General features: G+C 34.8%; 2 protein-coding genes across 4 annotated transcripts; one reads left to right on the top strand and one right to left on the bottom strand.

Moving 5' to 3' along the window:
• Positions 1 to 203: 203 nt before the first annotated feature.
• Positions 204 to 16,180, top strand: LOC136273219 (uncharacterized). 3 transcript variants are annotated; one of them, XM_066077561.1, is made up of 3 exons: positions 204 to 362; positions 10,353 to 15,440; positions 15,622 to 16,179. In XM_066077561.1, exons 1-2 carry the CDS (start codon positions 340 to 342, stop codon positions 12,466 to 12,468), a joined length of 2,139 nt encoding a protein of 712 aa, XP_065933633.1. In that variant the 5' UTR covers positions 204 to 339; the 3' UTR covers positions 12,469 to 15,440; positions 15,622 to 16,179. The 3 variants fall into 3 exon arrangements, with proteins under 3 accessions (XP_065933633.1, XP_065933631.1, XP_065933632.1); XM_066077559.1 differs by lacking the exon at positions 204 to 362 and adding an exon at positions 5,264 to 5,333 and having other exon boundaries at positions 15,622 to 16,180; XM_066077560.1 differs by lacking the exon at positions 204 to 362 and adding an exon at positions 5,264 to 5,333 and having other exon boundaries at positions 15,591 to 16,180.
• Positions 16,181 to 17,697: 1,517 nt separating this feature from the next.
• Positions 17,698 to 22,427, bottom strand: LOC136271784 (uncharacterized). Its single transcript, XM_066072289.1, has 3 exons — positions 20,155 to 22,427; positions 18,779 to 19,737; positions 17,698 to 18,113 (listed from the first exon to the last, which is right to left on the bottom strand). Exons 1-3 carry the CDS (start codon positions 22,425 to 22,427, stop codon positions 17,698 to 17,700), a joined length of 3,648 nt encoding a protein of 1,215 aa, XP_065928361.1.

The raw sequence follows: 22,427 nt of genomic DNA, 5'->3' as shown, positions 1-22,427 counted from the left end.
TTGGGATCAGTTCCAAATATTTACTAGACCCATGTTGAAAGGAGTTTAAACTCTCCCTCATTTTCCCGATCAAATATGAATTGATTTTTGAAATTAAACTCAAGCAGATAGACCCAAAGATATGTTATCTGATATTTACTAGACACGTCATTTCCTGTCATAACCGTCGCGTGTGACCAAATTCAGACCTAAATGAAATGTGATATTTGGCAGAACAAAAATCACGTCTCAAAAATCAATAAGTTCAATACTCGGAAGAGAAAATTAGCACTCTAAAGTTGGAATGGTAATTTTCAGTTATTACGAAGCAGTAGTTGAGAAATTTAGTTGCTTTACACAATGGACTCCTTTTGCCCAACAATGTAAGTAACAAAAAATATGTTATTTGTTAGAAGATGCATGTTAGCAGTATGTTGTTTCAAATGCTAGTATATTTCAAAGGTTCTTTCATTGTTATAAATGCCTCTGTGAGTACATGTACTTCATCCCTTCAAGCTTTTAAACACCCGAGATCATTTCATTTAACCCTCTGTAAATTATATATATTATGTTTTGGTAATTTTCATGATCTTTGCTGTTTAAATTTTTGGAAACTAACTCAAAATGTTAGAACTTTTAAACTTATAACATATATGTTTGACAGGGTGTTAGAAAGCAAAACTGCACATGCGCATGCCTCTATTATATTAAACTTCACAACAGAAATAAAATGAACTTATATATACTGATTGGAAAAAAGATACGTCATAGTAATCAAAATTAAAACAAAAATTAAATGAAGACTTTGTTTAGTTTACATTCTAAAAAAACATTCCATTTGTTCTAACCAATTGCAAATGACAAATAGAGCATTTTCCGATCTGTTAGCTTTCAGAATCGTAGATAAGCAGCATTCTATGTTGCTGAAACGCAAAACAGAACACGAAACAGAGAGCACCACGGAACAGAAACGAGATATATATATTTTCAATTAATCAATTGAAAAAGAGGGAAAATAAACTAAAAATGGTCTTTTTAAGATTTGATACTCAATATACGAAATAATAATTGAATCATAATCAATACAAGGTATTTCATTTATATTATTTTCTACTGAATCTCACACAAATTGATATTGCATAGGTTTGCTTGGGCACAGAACAAAAAAGATAAGAGGTGCAATTCGATAAAATGTAGTAAATAGAATAAATTTATTTTTCTTTTGTTTTACAATATGAAATGTCCTAACAGCTTAGCGAAATTGTTGGATAAGGCGTTGGATATGTAAGTCAGAAATTCAAAACTTATTGAGGATTTTATATTTGTTGTCTTCATACTAATTTCTTATATATTTTCATCCACATGGAAATCTCTTGATCAAAGTAAACCACCTTAACTTGATAGATTTCATCACAGGTTACACTATATTTTATATATAAACACGATAGAGTACTTGAAAAGTTTTGCTACATTATCTGTTACATTTATCTTAAAGATTCATTATCTTAATTGAAAGCAACCTTTTTTGATCGGATAAAAACATTGTAGTTTAGACTTGTTTAAGTCTCTGTTTGTTGAGTGTTTTAATACTTTTGGATAGTTTCAGGAATTTTTAATCCTGCTCTCCTTTATGCTATAAATAATAGAGACTTGTAAACCCTACACAAAGCTAATCAGCCTTCTAAATTAATCCGTCATCAGGCATCTCCCTGTGGGACGTTTTATGACCTGATCTCAAATTAAATTGTTCTAGCATAGCTGTTAAATTCCTATCGATTAATTATTTAACTTTATAATTATTATAAAACTTTTGATTTCTACTCTCTTTTTTTGCACAATTTTATGTCACTTTTCTTTGAAATTATGTACTTGCAAAGATAACTGTAGCATTGGCAAAATCTTGTTCACTCAAAAAGAAGAGATATCCTTATCCCATTAGGTGTAGTGATTGAACATAAATCAGCCTTAAAAAATAGGCCAAACGGTAAATGACCAACACAATAGATATTTCAAGCTTTGGACGTAAAGAGGGCTAGCTCAGTTGTTAAAGAGACAGTACAGTTGAAAACACATGTGTGAATAACTTCAGATTTACCCATTGTTTCGTTAGGAAATAAGAAATAACGTTGATTGTAAAAGTTGAAATAGATGAAAATACCTTTCACACATCTAATTAATGCAATTATGAGCTGCCGGAAATTTAAGAGTAGTACAAACCGGATTAATCTTATATCGTTTATTTGTACCACGTGGATTTTGATTGATAGTAATTGAAATGTGCTGAAAACTACAAGATATTCGCCCGACTCCGATCATCGTGGTATATGAGGTAAAACGGACTCTCTAAACGGAACATATGATCCCTTTGTCGATAATCTACTAATGGTTTTCCAATTTCGGTTCATTTTAAAATGAACAGATATACAGTACCGATCAGACCCAACCTAACACAAGAGTAAACACCAACTAAACCCTGGGTTTAATTTCTGGGTTTACTTTGGGTTTACTTTTTGAAAATTTGGGTCCACTCAGGGTTTACTTTGGGTTTACTCGAGAATTGCTTTTGGAGTCAACTATACGCACTGAAGTGTGAAGCAGACCCGTCTTTTATCTTTCCATCCTACTGCTTGTGATTCCTGCCCCTTGTATATTCCAAATACACATGTAGCGTCTGCTTTCAGGGTATACTTCTGATCGGGGTTTACTCTCTGGTCCACTCTGGGTTTACTTGGGGTTTACTCTGGGTCCAATCTAGTAAACCCAGAGTAAACCCAGAAAGTAAACCCAGGGTTTAGTTGGGGTTTACTTTCTGTTAGGTTGTGTCTGATCGGTACTGTTAATGAGTCAAATAACCCATCAAGGAGCCTCACTTACAAAAATAAATTTAGCTTGTAGTCAACTCCTATGACAAGCACGCAAAATACATGCTTACAAAATAATAATTGTGGTTATTTAAAAAACTATTACCTGGGAGAAGTAGAAAAGACATATTTTTATCAACAAACATGTACAGGAGAATCTTCGCGAGCCCTGCATGTGTTTTGTTTACAGTAAATACGCATGCTTAATAGTATTGAAGGCTGACCATGTAACACGTTGCGATGTATTTATGTGATAGGTTATACGTAATTATTAATTTTAATGAAATAATTAGATTTATTTAATGGAGAACTTTGTAATTTTCTGAAAGTTTATACATTCATGAGTAGTACAAAAATACCGAACACGATCGGAAAAGTGCCAGCTCAATCCGCTGATGATACAACTTTTTTCCTTAGTGATGGAGAACCAGGTTTTGAAGTTTTGAATATCATGCAAACATTTCACAGCTTATCTGGGTTAAAGATAAATCTAAACAAAACTGAAGCAACATGGATAAGATAAAAATGAAATCATAAACCAGGCTTTTTGCCAGTAAAATGGTCCAAAGGGGATTTTTTCACTCTAGGTATCTAGTTTAACAGTGGAAATGAAAACAATGTCATAAATAAAAAACTGAAAACTTATTTAGAGGACTTAAAAGTAACCCTTAAAGGGGCATGGTCACGATTTTGATCCAATTTTATTTTTCTGTTATTATTATCTAAAATGCTTTAGAAATGCATTTATAATGATCAAATAAAATTTGGGTGCCAGTTGATGAGTTTTAAGCAAGATACAGGGCTCACAATTCTTTGTCATGTTAACAAGGCATGTGCCTGTTTTTGTTTACATAGGTTCAATATACTAGAAAAAAATATTTTTCAAGCTGATTTGTCTATCTTCTTATTCATTTTAAGCATAAATAAACAGTTCCTAACGATTACCACATTCATTATAGGTCTAAAACGGGAATTTTCACTTGAACATTCAAAATGTAAACAAAAGATTTGTTTACATAGCGAAGAATCGTAAGCTCTGCAACTTGCTTATAACTCAACAAATGACACTCAAATTTTGGTTGCCTATTAAAAATGCCTTACTGAGGCGTTGTAAACATTAAAATCAAAAAATGATTTTTGACCATATTCGTGACCATGCCCCTTTAATCTTGCGCAAGAAGAACAATTTGAAGAAAATGCGCAATTTATCACCTTTTGGTGACAAAATCATTAGCATTGTATAGGTAGCCTCTGTAATCCCAATTCCAGATAATATAATACATTTGGCTCAAAAAGAAATAAATAGATTATATGGAATTCGGAAATCCCTAAAATAAAATACACAATTAGTTGTCAAAGTTTTGAAGATAGTGGATTCAAATTTCTTAACTTTGAAATTCAAGTTAAGTCACTTTAATTAAATTGGATCTAAAGAATTTTTTAAGCAAATGAAGCAAAGTGGAAAAAGTTGATAAATGCTTTCACAGAAACTATGAATATCACCGATCTCCTCTTAACATGGTGTAGTCTGTCAACCTCTACAATCAGGTTACCTACTTTTTACCATAATATTATTACTTCATGGAAAATATTAAGAAAATGTATGAATGAAATCAGTCTAAATCCTCTTATTTTCACAGAGTGTCTATGGTTTAACAATCATATACGTATTGAAAACAAACCAATCTTTTTCTCAGAGTGGAATAAGAATGGAATAATGTTTTTAGAGGATATTCTTAACAACAATGGTATCTGAACTTTAGATGGGTTTTATGAAAGATTTGGATTCAAACCATCCTTTTTTATTACACCAGCCTTCTTTCTTCAATTCCAAGTAATTGAAAAAAAAACTGCCAAAAAGGAAACACATATTCTCTCAAATCAACAGGGCCAAAATTACACTTTGAATATTCAGGGCAAACTTATACTTTTATGTAAGATGTTTACTGGACTTTGCTCTGTATGCAACCCTCTGTATTCAAAAATGGCCCGAAAACTGATTCATACATATTTTAACCATCTCCAGCATTTTTAGTCTCATGTTCAGCATTCAGTTCTGTTAATTTAATAAGTGTCCCTTGGTGTACAAATATCATCCAATGACAAAAATTTTCATAAAGTAAATATAGCAAAGAATTGGGATCAATTTTAAGTTTTACCAGATCTATGTTGACAGGGGTATATATAGTTTAAACTCTCTCTCATTTTCCCAATTAAATATAAATTGATTTTTGAAATTAAACTCCAGCATAAAGCCTCAAAGACATGTAATTTCATATTAACTAGATATGTCATTTCGTGTCATACCCGAGTGATCACATTCAGACTTACATGAAATGTGATATTTGGCAGAACAAAATCACGTCTCAAAAATCAATAAGTCAATACTCGGTAGAGAAAATTACTGCACCTAAATATAGCATGGTAATTTTCAGTTGTTACGAAGGTGTAAATGTTGTTGCCGTACAAAATGGACTCCTTTTGCCCAACAATGTAAGTGAAAACAATTTGTTCAAATAAACAGCACATGACAAAAAATACATTTTACAATCTGTTAGTTTAATAGCTGCATGGGAGTGTAGCTAAAACGTGGAACGGAGAACGGAACAGAGAGCCGAATAGAAACGGAAAATATATAATTACCAATTAATCGCTTGAATAGGGAGAAAAATGGACTAGACATGTTATCCTTAATACAAGCTGCTCATTGTACGTTATGATAAATGAGTAGTTATTAATACGAATTATTTTATTGAAAGATTACTTTTCCTATGATAGTCTTTTAAACACCACCACCAGCTCCTTGAACTGAAATGGTGCACTTTGTTTACATGTAAGAATGGCGACTCTCGATCACGATGTAAATTTAACACACTTGATTTTCTGGGATCGGTAACGTGTTGCGTAGAAAGTCTGAGACAAGTAAAGAGACGATATCAGTGGTAAATTTCATGAAAATTTTAGTGGTACTAATTGTTTTCAGAAAATGTGCGTGTAAATAAAGTTAATTGGTCAAAATCTAGCGCACATTTTTGTGCGCAATGAAAACACAATTTTTACAATGCGTGTCACTGTAGCTTCCATGTCGTCCATCCAATTTTTTTGTAACCGGGAGATACAGACCTGCAGCTAGAGTTGCTCAAGTCTCTATGTTTTGGTTTTAGAGTGTTTATTATATTTCTTGCCACTGTGCTTTAGGAGTTTTGATTCCTGCTCTCTATCATTCCTAAAGGATGCCTTCAGGCATTTTTTTCAGCAGGATAGAATTGATCTATCTGAGAAAGCTTAAAAAATTCGCACCCTGACATCTGCACTGGTTAAGCGAATATAAGCAATTAAATGTTACGTTTTCTCCCTTTGCATGGAAAAGCACATCTGAAAAAAAAACATCTGAAAAAGTCCCTTATCAGTTGAGGAATGTGCTACCTAACAAATGTAAACAAAGTGTAAAACACCAGCATCAATGCATCACAATTAGTAAAACTGAAGTGTTAAAAGAGAAAGTGATGTTTTTTGAATGTAAAGGAAGATTTTACAAATCATTAAAGATTATTTTAGTGAAGATATACAATTAACCTATAGGATGCAAATAACAATAAAAATAGCATCCTGTCCCCACACATGTGTAACAATTCCTTAGGATTCAACACCGTCATTAATGAAATGAAAATATTTTAGATGCCTTAGACTCTCTATGGTCAGAGAGTATATCACTAACTATCAGAGGAATTTATCTTAATAAAGTTAAACATTTTCTAATGTCTGCCTCATCAGATTAGATTTGTTCACATGTAGAAATCACTCGCTCATAATTAAATATGATTCGATTACACATTTCTTTAATGTAAAAATACAATAGGATACTTATATTTGTGTGTGTCTCTCTCTCTGTATGGGTAGGTAGAGGTAACATTCTGAACCCCTTTCCCAGAATTCAATTTCCATTTTGATATAGTACACGTGAATGTTATGATATACTTTGGAAATTAAACACCCCACACCCCCTGGGAATCATAGACCCATTTTGCAAGTAAGTAAAAAATACAAATACATGCACGAGGTGTATTCAATAAAAGCTCTCTCTCTCTCTCTCTCTCTCTCTCTCTCTCTCTCTTCTCTCTCTCTCTCTCTCTCTCTCAACAACTATACTGGAAAACTTACAGTACCTGTAGCATGCTTGATAAGGGTTGTAGTGAATCAGTATTTCTCCCCATCAAACGCTCTTCTGAATGTAATGCCAATAATTAGATAAGAACTCTTTATAAAGTATGAATGTTTCCTTTGTTGAAAATTTGGCACCAACTAGGGTAAAACATTTTTCACATTCTGCCCTTCTAATTCAGACCACTATAACTGTCCATAAAGTATCCTGTATAATTATACTAGTCCAACTTCTAATGGCAAATATTTTGTGTAAAATAATTATTTTAAAAATATATGATTGAATCTCCTTTAATAAATTGATTATGGGGGTTTTTTTTATGAAAGAAAGAAGTTTGTACGTATAGCAAATTAACAGATATACATGTATGTCAATTTCCCATGAGAAAGGCAATCCATTTTATTTTGGATCAAATGTAGTTCTTTCTTGAATTAAAATTTTAAGCTCGGACACTCCATCTAAATGTGTATTTAAACACCCCCCCGAAACACACCTTCTACCCGACTTCGTTCATTGTGATAATAGATAAAAATACTTAGTTTGTAAATCAACAGAGACTGCCTTTGCAGTTTGACACATTTGTGACGTCGGCAGAAACAGCCGAGCGAAAGATTACTCTCAGTGAGGTTTGACATTTTAATTTATTCAAGCTCAACCATAAATCCTACAAACTTGTTGTTTTTTCAAGACTTTGTTTTAATGATCAGTTAAGTATTTTCATGAAATAAAATCTTTTGACTAGAGGTGCCCTTTAAATGGTATCAAGCAAAGAGACCTGTAGACTCTGCAAAGGGCTTATCAGCCTCCTAATCTAATCTGTCGCCTCCCCGAGGGATGTCTAATTACCTGTTCCCAAATTAAATTGTTTTAGCATATCTGTTAAATTCCTAGTTTGTCTATTTTTTAACCTTATATTTAAAATTCGTGATTTTACTCTATTTCTTTTTGCCTGATTTTATGTCACTTTACTTTGAGTTCCTAAGATGGATTCTGGACTTGCAAAGATAAGTGAAACATCATCTTAATCTTGTTATTCACTCAAAACGAAGATGTTGTCTAATTCCATTTTTTGGTTTTTAACCCGAGTCTTTCTAATAAAAAAGGCCAAATGGAAAATTACCAACACAATGCTTTGAACGTAAATTTTGAAATTAAAAGAGTGCCAGCTCAATTGTTAAGAATTTAACACTCCACGTTGACAAATCGAAACACAACCGTTTTTTTAGCATAAATAATTATAAATATTTATGCACTTACAACATTTATTTAAAGTTAAAGTAACTTAAAGACAACTGCTTTTATTCATCAGAAATTGTTTTAACTTTGTGACATCTTGGTTATCCCTATTGCCATACATTACCTCCCAACTTATCATCGATTCTGTAGCACCAAATTGCAGTGCTGTATCATGATCCATATACCTTCCGTTTTTGTCAATGAATTGGAACTGTTTACAAGTCTCTATGGTTTTCATCATTTGAGTATTGGGTATTCAAAAGAGCACAAAATCATTAAACATGTAGTCTTGAGCAAGTCTAGTTAAAGTTGTCTGGTATACGTAGTTTTTTTTTTTTTGTTTTTTTTTTGCTTAAATTCAATGAGAAATATTGTATAATGTTCTTTTTGGGAGTTGATTTTAATCAACTCTCCTATGCAGTTACTCTGGCAAACCGAAAGTGAAACAGTGTTTGGACCTAAGCACAAATCACCACCGCTGACAAGACGTAGATCTTGAAAATAATAGATAAATTCGGTGTACTGTATGCTGTACCATTGTTTTTCAAAAGAAAATTATCTATAAATACCTTGAAAATAGTCAGATTTTATATAGTACGAACAACTCAATTGTTTTTGTAGTTGCATGTATTCATACGCTAGAGTTCAATATAGTCTCGTTCAACCAGACGCTCGGCTGTCTCCGAAAATATCCGACATAAACGAGACTAGAGTTCAATATTGCTTGGATCCAGACGTGTACAATTTTAGAAACATTTCGATTACTGATACTTGTTTGATGGAATTAATTCCATCTTTAAATGTTACATAACATGATTCATACGGGGTTTTCTCGAAATTCCTGCCGGAAAAGTTCGAAAATTCATATTATAAAAATTTGCATAACATTGATTTTAAAATTGATAATAATCAATAAATTCAACTCCCGACAGTACTTCAGTACTTTGATTCTTCCCTTAAATTCAATCATGAATGATAGTTATGCACTCTTGCATTATAAGATCTCATAATCACAATCATTCAAAATGAAATACAATTATGACAATCTTTATTAGTTCTGGTTACTTTTATAAAGTATTCATCATTTTTTCAAAAAACCAATTCCATTATCCGTTCTATTCCACTTTCTGTATAGCGTTATAGCAACACCCTTATTTGATGTTTTTGAAAATAGAATATCAAGAAGAAAAGAAAATCAATAAAAAGTAAACGTTTGTTCCTGAGTAACTCCAATTATCAAGATTAAGACATACCTGTAAAGTGATATTTGACAGAACAAAATGTATGTTACAAAAATCATGCAAAATTACAGGAAAATTACCTGAATAGATCATGGTAATTTTCATTTGTGTAGAAATAGTTAACCTACAAAATGGACTTTCTCTCTAGAATGTATCTAAAATAAAAATGTTCTGTTAGTAGATGCATGTTAGCACTACAGTGCTTCAAGTAACAAGATTTTTTTCTAATATAATGTTCGAGGCAATTCCATTGATAACATGAAAAACATGACATCGGGTGTTCATAGGTTCTAATTGGGATTCATTTTGTCAGTCAACTTGTATGTATATGTATACATTACAAATTTGAAGATTCCTACTGATTTAATTTTTGTTAAAATAACACACATAGTTGCAAAATATAATTTAGAAGCTGATAAGCTTACACTTCTGGTTGACTGGATATTAGGTTGAAATCTTATATCTAATTGGTGATATAAAGATAAATTCTACCATATAAAAATTTAAACACTTCGTTTGGTTTACTTTAGGCATTCACGCAACATGAAATCAATTCATTATAAACAGTTAGTTACTACTTAAGTTTAATAGTGCCAATCATGAAGTTCTCACTTTTCAGTCAAAATCTGTCCTTGAAAATATACTATTTCAAACAAAACGTTAAAGTATTTTTTAATGTCAACATGATAAAAACTGGGAATCTTCCATAGGTGGTCTGACAAATTTAAATTAAGTTCAGATAAATCAGACAATTTTTAATTAACAGTTAACATATATTGTATACTTTAAAATTATATTAAATGTAATATTGGAATGATAAAGAATTATTTCTCAATCGTTGCGTTTATAATAAAGATGTCTTTAAAATGGCAGGTGTGAGGGAATACAGCACATATCAGGATCAATGTTTGTGGGACTGTGTGAGATAATAGGAACTTCACAACAGGTTGCCATAAGGAGAGAAACGGATGACATCAGCGAGATGCTTGAAAGAAGATTGACACCTAAGTGTAGTAGTGTGGACTTTAAAATGACAAGTGGAAGTAGGAGAGAAGGCTTTAGACTGAAAGGATCAGACTTCGACTTGATGCAATGGTCAAATAACATACGAGTGATCATGGACACGTCTCAGTCTGAGTATTACAACACAGCCATTACAACCTTGATTCTCTCTGACAGTTCTGAGAGTCCACCAGGATTCACTTTACTTCTATTACTGACACCGACAACAAAAAGATTTGTCACACCAGCATGTGTCCAAATGAATGACAAACTCTACATATCTAGCTTTAAATACAGACAGTTAAATTGTTCTGCACTGCCTTATTCTACTGCACATGGACCTTGTGGTACTATTTCAACAGGATTTATAGATGTAGACATTGCCTGCTGTTTTGTGTGTGATTTTTGGCCTCTATCTGCCTCTTCATGGATAAACAGGTGTCACTCTTGGCCCGCTCCTGAAGTTGTCGATGACATCATTAGAAATGGATGTCATTTTGTAGCGATAGGACATCCATTGGGCCCACATGAACATGAAGAATGGAGAATGTCTTTTTCTCAGGCAGAATATAAACTAGTTTACTCGATGAACCACTCTCAGTTTTTGACATATGGACTGTTAAAACTGTTCTTAAATGAAGTTATAAATCCCAAATTAGATGATACCAATAAACTGTTGTGTTCCTATCACATGAAGACAACAATTTTCTGGGCCATTCAACAAAACACACTGCCTCAATGGTGTCCACAAAATATCCTGGCCGGTTTCTGGGTCTGCTTTAAACTCCTCCTTAAATGGGTATTCGAGGGGTATTGTCCAAACTTTTTCATTCCACAAAACAACCTGTTTCTGACAAAGGTCCATGGCTCAGCACAAAACAGATTGTTCCTACAGTTACATGAATTGTACAAGAAAGGTCTGGCCTGTCTGTTACAGAGTTCCTCAATCAGGTCCTACATCATTGATGCCCTGTACAATCCTAGACTTTCTATTTGTACAGATGAAAGTATAATGAGGCGTGAAGTTGATTATGATGTAGAACTTTTCGACCAGTCTTCTAAAGTTGGTGCAACTACAGGAGACCTATTCTGTCTTAGCAAAGTCATGCACATAATCGAGCAGCTAATAAATTCGCCCCTTACACACTATCAAGTTGTCCCGTTACAGAATTTTACAGTTTCCAACCTTCAATGTATTGCTTTTGTATTACACACCATGTGCATTTACACAGGTTTCAACAAGCAGATGTATATCGCCGACAGAATATCTTGTCAAATGCTGAAATTAGCAGCCAAGTTGGGATGTGTTTCTGACATGTTGTACATTGCCATGTATTATTACAAGACATTCAGATACAGGGAAGCTTTATCTGTTATAGAGATGACAAAGGTCAAGTTAGCACAGCCATATCTGATGTATGATGGACATGTAGACAGAGAGAGGTATACTGAGGCAGTAGGGGGACAAACTTGGTCTTCAAAGATGAGACAGGCTGTAGCCCAGGATATTAGACTTGACAATAACATTTGCTATATCAGTGAATTAATACCAGAACAACAGTCTGGTCTACAGAACAGAATGCATAAATTACATATCCCAGTGTTTGTACTGTTACACTTCCTAGAGTTCTTGTGTTACAGACACATTGATACAACATTATCACAAGCAGCTCTAGATGAGCTACAGGTCCTAGTCCACCATGATCAGGGACTGTATGTACCTGAATATTACAGAGACATCTCCTGGGAGATCCTGGGGATCTGTCAACAGATCACAGGGGACCTCCATGCTGCTCTAAACTCATACAAAAAGTCACTGGCAAGGGATTCTTGCCAGAGAATACAAACTGCTACTTGGGATAAAATTCAGTATATAGCTGATGTACTTGGATATAACATTCAAATAAACACCACCTCAAATGACGGTAACCGTGAGGTCCTGTTTGTTCCACGCTCCGAGTTATTGGCAGTTCCTGAGGGATTTTGAAGACTTTTGGCCAAATATCATTCGCTATTTTTGTATATATTGTGATTGTTTATATAGTTTTTCTTTATTGTTTTCTTCACTTAAGTGTTCTGAGTGAAATTATCTTATACCTAACGGGAAAACGAAGGGTTAAATTGATTGCCCTTTATAATTCGAGCTATTGAAACCTATATATTTTAAAGACAAAGAGTTCAATGGGATTATAACAGATGGAGCTAATCGTATTTCTGATTAAGAACTCTCTGCGACAACAAGCGAAGTTGAGTCCGAAATTCCATACATTCAAAAAGATAGAGGTCTATAGCGGAAGACTTTTGGCAAAATCTTCTTCACTATTTTTGTATATATTGTGATTGTTTATATAGGTTTTCTTTGAATTATTTTTCTTATTGACTTTGGAAATTATTTCGATCAGTTTCTTGAAACCTTTGTACAACATAGTAAATTGTATTCAATGCATCGAGCTGAACTGAACAGCGTTCTGAGTGAAATTATTTTACCTAACGGGAAAACGAAGGGTTAAATTGATTGAAATTCGAGCTATTGAAACCTATATATTTTAAGGACAAAGAGTTTAATGGGATTACAACAGATGAAGCAAATCGTATTTCTGATTAAGAACTCTCTGTGGTAACAAGCGAAGTTGTGTCCGATATTCAATACATTAAAAAAGATAGAGGTGTATAGCGGGTCTATGTCAAACCGATCATCAGCAAATCGAAACTTCTACAAAAAGGCTTTGATATACGAAACAGACAAATTTGTGTATTTGACATCAACCCATTCTCCGCAGGCACAAATGAGCCGTCTGATCAGGTGCTCAAAATTACGGTTAAAGGAGTGTATCTGTCTGTAGATGATCATGAAATCATTGAATTGCTAAACAGTTTGATCTAAATTTCAACAGTGATTTAAAGTATGACAATATTAGACACCTCAAAACAAGAAAACTTAGTGAAATTTTGAATGGTAATCGCTTCATCTATGTTAGCGCTCTTTCGGAAGACAAATGTCTGTCCCCTCAATGCAAATATGCAGGGTTGCAGTGTTTCATATACCACTACAGTCAACCTTCGAATAAACGCACCTCACTTTGTACTAACTGCTAGGAGGCTACCCACTAAAAAGAGACTGTCCTAACTCATCCAAGTGTTTGTAAGAAGGGCGGACACTGCCCAGGTGACGATACATGTGACCATTACACAGTGCCTTAACCCAAAGTTGAACATTTTGCAATGGCTTCTGATACCCTATCCAATATTTTTCCATGCGAAGTAAAAGCATTTTGTGTTACTCACAAATAATTGCGTTCCAATACGTGAAAGCTGTACGAAGTGGGAATATCCCCAAATCAAATGCAATTCAGTCTGCAACAACCGCTTTAGAAGACCATCTCTCATTCTATATGTTTCAAATCGGAAAAAATTAGCGCTGATGACAGAAATAATAAAAGCAAAATTTAACCAGGAATCGATTTCCGGGAGGCTTTGCGCAAAGCAAAAAAAAATCAACCATCTTTGTTAAAGCAACCTTTCTGGGCGTCCGGTATCTATCTAAGCCCGCCTTACTGCCTGGCCTGGTCAATGCAAAAAATCATTGCTAACGTCGCTGCGTTTCATTCTAACGACATAAACCACTCAGCGCTCGAATTCCGGACCGTGAATTTCCAAGGACAGCTTCCAGCGGTCATCACTAGTATGCTCGGCGAGCTAAGAACCACGAGAAAGCGCGATTGTTTTTGTACACGGAAAAATTCGCCAAAGTCACAGTCTCTGAAACAAGCTAACAGTGATGGTGAACATTTTATGTGAATTTTCACAAAAACTGTCCATCCGACTAACCAATCCCTTAACAAAAATGACTTGCAAGAGAATAGCTGTGTGAACTGTTACATAGGTATACATGTTTACTATAGTTTGCTTGTCTTACTTATCTTCAACAACAAATATGGCTGTTATTACAGCATGCTCTCTGTACATATTTTGTATAAGTTTTGAGATTTTATTTTACCTGTATATATTTTGAGTATATTTCATTTATATCTAATCTCATTTAAATAATGTCATAATTTTACATGAAATATTTTTGTAGATGAAGGTTCTGTATTTATGTAATACTTTCTGATCTGGCTAGAGGCTAAAAGATGAGACAACACATGTATTGCGACTTCAAGTCATTTTAGTAAATGACTTGAAATAACCAATATAAGGGGAGATTATTTTACAACAACTTTCGACGCTAATTCTGACGAGAAATTCTGTTCATTTACACTGACAACTTAAGTCCAAAATGACGCTAAAACTTGTCACGTGTACTGACCCACAAATGTGATTGGTCAACAAGCTTTGCAGGTAACCCCTGATGCTGAATTCCGGAGGCACAATGCATACTAATAAAATAATTAAATAATACATTAAAAGAAATATCATAAAGTTTACATAATTTGTAATATTTTACAATAATACTGTAATACTGTTTTTAATTTTTAAAAAAAGAAAATCGTTAAAGGATTAAATGTTACAATATATTTTTTTTTCTAAATAATTAGGTAATGTTACATTATATATTCAAATCTTTAAAACAACAAGCTTTGGACTGTCCACGTGTTGATATTCACTACCCAACAAATCATGTAATGTCATTGGTCAGTGCGTTTCTGGGTTCTGTGCTTCATATGCAAATTAGTATACACTTCAATAAAATCCTGCTACCAATCGATGAGTAATATGATAATCAGCATACAAAATTTTAGCACGGCCCGACAAGCAAACTGGCACGCTGTTAGTAAAACGATAATAGAATTCGTCTTTTTCTATAGTACAGTTTTTGATATTGCTGTATAAAGAAACGCTGATTTAAAGGACTATTTTCTATGCGTTATATTTTTTTTTTACAATTTATTGTCACTTTTTCCACTTAACTACTCGGGCGGAAGTGCGTCACTGGAAGTTTCAGACGCCATATTTTTTACTGTAAGCAAATAACTTAAATAACTTAGTTACCATATTCTTACAATATTTTGAGATGTTGCTTTAATATAATACTATTTATACATTTTCATAGTTTGATACTATCAGTGAGATACTTATATAATGTATTATACAATATTGTTTTTAATATAGTGTTATGGTGTCACTTGTACACTTATTGTAGTGTCATATTGTTGATGGTGAGGACAATGATGATGCGATGGTGATATCGATGACGATGGTGATGTCGATGGCGATTTGATGGTGCTGTTGATGACGACGATGATGTTATGGTGATGAAGACGATGATGATGATGATGGTCATGTCGATGATGATGATGTAGATGATGTCGTTTATGGTGTCGTCGGTGACGATGATGAAGTAGATGATTATGGTGATGACGATGACGTCTTTTTTATTATGGTGTTGTAGATGATGATGTTGACGATAGTGTCGATGATTATGATGACGATGATGATGATGATGATGATTGTAGTGACGGAACTACTTTAGTTGTGGTTGTCCGTACTTGGTCCAGGACTACAGCCCCGGAAATTCGGACACTCTTCTTATATGATAGTTGAAAAGTTGTTAAGAGGTGTTCGTTGAATCATATTTTTTGGTCTTTTGTATATTCATCATATTTTTTTTCTAGTTGTGTGAAAGGTGTGTGAGTGTTTGAGTGCTTAAGTGTTTATATTTCTCTCTTTTCTTTCTTTTTTTTTTTTTTGTTAATAAATTTTGTCAAATTTAAGATGTCTTGTTGTTGTTTGTCTTGTTGTCGCTCATCCGTTACAATAGGGACGACAAAAAAATAACTGAAAATTAAAAAAAGCGAGTAATAGACTCCGAAAACGGAGTAAACTCCGAAAAGGGTGTAAGCCTTCTGTCTTACGGATCCAATTGAGGGTCAGCTCAAACTTAGTGATGACAAGTCCAGTATTTCTTTCTCAAGCGGTTTTATTAAGCGTGATCGTATAGTTACAATTACATCAGCTAATAGCAGCCCAAATCAGGAGTCTCATAATCTATCTCAATAAGCGGAATCTATCTAAATCTAAATCTGTTCAACATCATTTTACATGGGTATATATAACATTTTACTTATGATAGACAGTTCTGACTAGTTCGGCCCATTTACGACGATCATGAGTGAACATTTAGTGTTCAAAATTAAGATTAATATTTTATTTCTAAATAAAGTAACAAAACCGTCAAAACTGCCAATCAAAGAGTACGGATGCAGGATTTGAGTCTCCGAGTCCTGGGTCTCGGAGTCCCCCACCTAGTATGAGGCATCACTTACTCACAATACGTTCATTCATACACGGCATAAAAGGTTACAAAGGTTAATATATAGAATACACAATACATGAGTCAATATAGAGTACTAGAGCTATCGTTGCAGACACAGAATCGCCAAATATGTCACTTGTTGTTAAACTCTCAATTTGGATATTATTATGCCCGTATTATGCACCTGGTTTCATAACATCATTTAGGAATACTACGCATTGCTAAAAGAGCCACATAGTTCATTCTGTTAATTATCAGTAATACCATTCAGTGCGCAGTATTTAGGTACACATAAATACCATAGTGACTATTATGTAATACTAGCAATTCAAGGTCATAGCATGGCTATCTGTTTACATACGTCCCCCAAACAAAAGAAATGTCCCGAAGGGAGATTTCTCATGCCTGGCGCCCGGAATAGGAAAGCGTCCTTGATCTACCCTTGATCAGACGAACTTCCTAGTGACATACCAGTCAGAACATCTATGTTAAGAGATAGTAACAAGTGACATGTTTCCACCTCCGGCTTGGAACATCATTCATCTCCAAAAACAAATCTATAACCAGGATCTATACACGTACATAAAATCATATGGCTTGATTATATCGCATTACAATCATGAAAACAATAATGAATAAAGTATGATAATAATGACCAAGATGAAATAACCATAGTTGAATATAATCGTAATTCATCATCAAAGTAATAATAAGTATGGTTAAGCTTAATGTCACATATATACACTAAGTCCATGCATGCTTGTAAATTCACAAAATATCGCAGGGGTGAGGTTAGCGTCATAGGTTCGGAGTCCATCGGTTTCTTCCTGAAGTTCTCCGGAGTGAATCACCAAATATAAGATTTATATTAGCACAAGATTACATAATTCACATTTTTAATTTTCACTAAACTTCACAATGCTTTCATAAGGAATACACAACTTCTTCGCGGCCTAAGCTGAATTATTCATCCATCATCGGCACCCGTGGATAGAAGGTCGGCGCGGATGGAGAGGCGACTTCTCGCGGAGCGTCTCCTGCGTTCCTCTGTTGCGTAGACATCGCGGCCTTCTCTTCCAGGTATTTACGTACCAGCTCTGGGTCCGGTCGATAGTATTTGGTCCATGGATAGTCTTCATTTTCCTCCTCTCCAAGAAATTGTTGTGCTAGTTTAGTCGAAATTGTCCCCGTGTTACTGGTCAATTTGCGAGTTGCGATTCTTCCGCTTCGTCGGGGTTTCTCTTGGATCCTAGTGACTTTTGGGATTGGTTCAAGTTCAATAATGTCGCTAGAGGTCCATTTCTCTGGATTCTCACAACAAAATACAGTGTCTTTGGAAGAACCTTTCGTATCTCCGTCACTACCCCTTTTTCGACAACCTGTCCAGCAACCACCACAGCATATACCACCCCACTTTTTAATAGTTTTACGCTTCTTAATACAAAGTCATATCGTTATTGTTACTGCCAAAGTTAAACACACATAAAACCAGGGGCTTCCCACCCAAGATGAGAATTATCATGGGATGCAAATTAGTTACTGGCAATTCCGCCATAAGTGATTTCATAGTGAAAAACTTTAATATCGTTGGTCTTAAGACATTGAACCATAAAAACCTGATCAACTTTGTCCCATTCTCAAGATGTTGATCGCAAAATTTGATTGTTTTTACGAATTATCTTAAATCACTTACAAAAATTACACTTACAAAAAATAGTTTATTACTTAGTTGCTATTTCACGAATTTCGAGTATATGTTAAATCTCTGTTAACTCCGCATATTCATACAATTAACCGAGGTGCTGAGTCCGCGTTTACTAATCGGCGTATCTCAATACATGTTTTATGTCACAGGGGGTCATCCTGTCATACCTTTTTTAAAAGCGTGCAATATATATAAAGCTAAGCTTATTCAAGATTATTTACATCTACAATAGACGATAAATATAACTTATTTAATTTATTATTTTGGCTAATTCCTTCATGATAGCCAACGCATACTCTTGTTTGTTATTTTCTCTATAGGGCTTAGGGATTGATTTACGCGGTTTAAGGATTGGTTTGAAGCCTAGACCTACTTTAGGGACTATTTCATCTATTTCCATATTTTCATCTAAGGGTACATTTGGGTTATCTAAGGGTATTTCATAGTCTTGACCACTATTTTCATCACATTGTTCTGACTCACGGGTCTCATTCGATTCTGAATCTACGGTCTGATCGTTCTCGTGTTTATACTGCTGATCATCTATGATCTTCTTACCTCGTATACGTCTTTGAAGTTCTGCTAGGGGAATATCCTCTTCGTCTGAAGATCCTTCTCTTTCCCATTGTTTGGACTGTATAGCTCGTTCTGGTTGCATGTCTTCATTTTCTGACGACGATTCATCTTCCAGTGGCACCACATAGTTAGTTTTTCTTAGAGTTCTTCCACCATCTTCAGTAGTTTGTGAAAGGGGCCAGTGCGAAATATCTGCCAGTCTTAATTGTCGTGCATGGCATTTGGTGGTTAATCCAGTCAATTGGTCTCTCACCACGAAACTAACTGGTCCTTTCTGCTCAATGATTCGATAATATGGTAGCCACTTTTTATCTAACTTATTTTGTCTTCTGTTGTTCTTAAGGTAGACAGGGTCACCTACCTGAAAATTTTCATCTTTGCTTTTCTTATCGGCCTGGGCTTTCTGTTTCTTCTTGGCTTCCTTCATATTACGATGTACTAGCAGGAAAGCTTTATGTTGTTCTTGAAGGGCGATCTTGTGTTGATCTTCTCCCGCATCTCTCCTTCGAAGTTTCATTAACGTATCAAGAGGTAATACGACATCTCTGTTGTACATAAGGTAATATGGGGAAAACTTTGACGAATCGTTAGGATGGAAACAAATGGCTGCCAACGTCTGATTAAGATGAATATCCCATGTTTGAGCGTTGTCTGTTGTTTTCTTAGCCATCACGTCATGTAGAGTTCTATGAAATCGTTCTACTTTACCATTACCTTGAGGGCTGTAATAAGAGGTTTTGATATGGTTGATATTCAATTCTTTTAAAGTTTCTTCCACTTTCTTATTCACATTTTCTGTTCCGTTGTCTGTGAAGATTTGAAGAGGACAGCCATATCTTGGATATATTTCTTCTAGGATAAGATGTACTATGTTGTCAGCTGACTTATCAGGAACGGGAAAAGCTTTTGGCCAACCAGAGTAAATGTCAATAAAAGAAACTATGTACTTGTTTCCCGACAAGGATGTTGGATATGGTCCTGATAGATCAAGTCCTACTTTAGCCATTGGAAAAGGTGGTATATCTGTCTCTTGAAGTGGAGGTTGATTTTTCTTATTGCTCCTCGTTTGGCATACTACACATCCTTTTCAACATCCTATATAAGAGTATAACCTTTTGTACAAATTTGGTATGTAGTACTTTTGTCTGATTACGTCATATGTTTTGTCCACTCCCATATGTCCAAGTCCGTCATGATACTGCTGCACCACTAAAAGTTCTAACTCACGTGGTACATACAGGCGAAGCTTTGGGCCATCTGAGTCTCCATCTGAAAGATAGTACATTAAACCATCAATTTCCAGAAACTTCTTTTCTTCGGTTGCCGTTGCTGTTCCTTTATTTAACCGATTCTTCAGTTTCTTGATCTGCTCATCGTGTTGTTGACTATCTTTGATGTTGATTTCTTCTGGTAGATCAATAAAGGGTTTGACCAATTCGTCGTGTTGTTTAACTTCACATCTGGCTAATCTCTTAGGCGAAAAGGCATTGGAGTTAAGTACGTTCACTTCAAAGAAATTGTCCTTAACATCTGGTTCATCATGCTCTGATTGTTCTTCCTCTTCACACTCCAGGTTGACTGTCGGTAATCTGGATAAGAGATCTGCACAGCAGTTAAATCTTCCTTCTATGTACTCTACCTTACAGTTATATCCTGCAATACTTAATGCCCATAGCTGAATTTTCTTATTTTGCATTGGAGATTCTAAGATATACTTGAGCGGCTTATGGTCTGTTCTTAAAGTAAACTGAGCACCGTGTAAATAATGGTCTAACTTCTGAAGGGCGTAATGGATTGCAAATGCCTCCTTTTCTATGGTTGACCACTTTTCTTGAGTTTTACTCAGCTTGTGGGATAAGTAATATATTGGCTTATCTTCTCCCTCATCTGTCTTTTGAGTAAGGCACGCTCCAATACAATTGTCGCTGGCATCGGTGTACAGGATGTACGGCTTATTAGTATCTGGATATGCTAGTAAAGGCACTACCGTTAAACTTTCTTTAATAAAGTCAAACGCTTTTTGGCAACATGGTGTCCATTTGAACCTTGCATATTTTCTGGTTAAGTCAATCAATGGTTCCGCAATCTTGGAGAAGTTCGGTATAAATCTCCTGTAATAACTACACATACCTATAAAGCCACGAACTTCTCGGACTGTAGTGGGCGCTGGTAACTTTCTTATAGCTTCGACTTTCTTTGGATCAGGTGTAACGCCATGTTCATCAATGATGAAACCAAGATATTCTGTCTGTTCCTTGAAGAAACTACATTGCTTTAGCTTCATTTTAAGTCCATGCTTCCTTAGGCGGTTGAAAACGTCTTGAATATGACGAAGATGATCTTCCGGTGTCTCTGAGAATATAAGAATGTCATCCAGGTATGCGATGGCAAACTCTTCTTGTCCTTGAAGAACTATGTTCATTAGCTCTTGAAAGACTGCCGGTGCATTACTCAACCCAAATGGCATCCGGTTGAATTGAAATAGTCCTTTGTGACATGCAAAAGCCGTTTTTTCTTTACTTGAATCTTCTAATTTCACTTGGCAATATCCACTCTTTAAGTCTAGTGCAGTGAAATATTTTGCCTTACCTAGTAAACATAGGATGTCATCAATCAACGGTAGCGGGAATGATACGGGTTTCACTATCTTATTCAAGCTTCTAAAGTCAACGCACATCCGGTCTGATCCGTCCTTTTTCTTCACCACTACTAAGGGAAATGACCAAGGCGATTGTGATCTCTCAATAATCTTTGCGTCCATCATTTCCAGTATGGCCTTGTCAATTATCTGTCTTTTATTTAAGGGTACACGGTAGGGTCTGTTCTTTATTGGGTGGTGATCTCCAGTTTCTATCTTCATTTTACCAGTATCAGTCACTCCAAGATCACTGTCTTTCTTTGCAAATAAATCATTGTTTTTGCTCACAAGTCTTTTGATTGAGTGTTCAAATCTTTTAGGTACATCAATTTCTTCTTTTGTGTCTTGAGTAGTCTGTATTTCTGAGATTTCCTTCTGTTTTAATGCGGTAATTCGTCCTACTATGTAGCCTTTTGGAATTTTATAATTTTTGTTAGTTTGGTTAACGAAGATCATTGGAACTTTCTTATCTTTCCGAACTATACAAACGGCGTCTTTTAAATATAGTCCTGGGTCTTCCATAATGCAGTTATTGTCTATGCTGTTCACTTCAACCAAGTCACTTTTTTCCAGAGGAAAATTGTTATTTATTTTTCCATAGAATACAGTCACCGTGTTTGGTCTCATAATAAGTTTCTTAGGAGTTCTTACAATAGTTGAGATGTGTAAATCTTCTTTAAGTTCCGCGTATACTTTGCCATCAATACGCATGAGTCCAAGATCAAAGTATAAACGAACATTGTTTTTCTTGGGCCAATCCCGACCGAGAATCAT

This window comes from Magallana gigas, chromosome 2 (assembly GCF_963853765.1).
Source record: "Magallana gigas chromosome 2, xbMagGiga1.1, whole genome shotgun sequence".
Lineage (NCBI taxonomy): Eukaryota > Metazoa > Mollusca > Bivalvia > Ostreida > Ostreidae > Magallana > Magallana gigas.
Note: the sequence above shows the minus strand (reverse complement) of the source record. Positions and strands in the feature narration are given on the sequence as shown.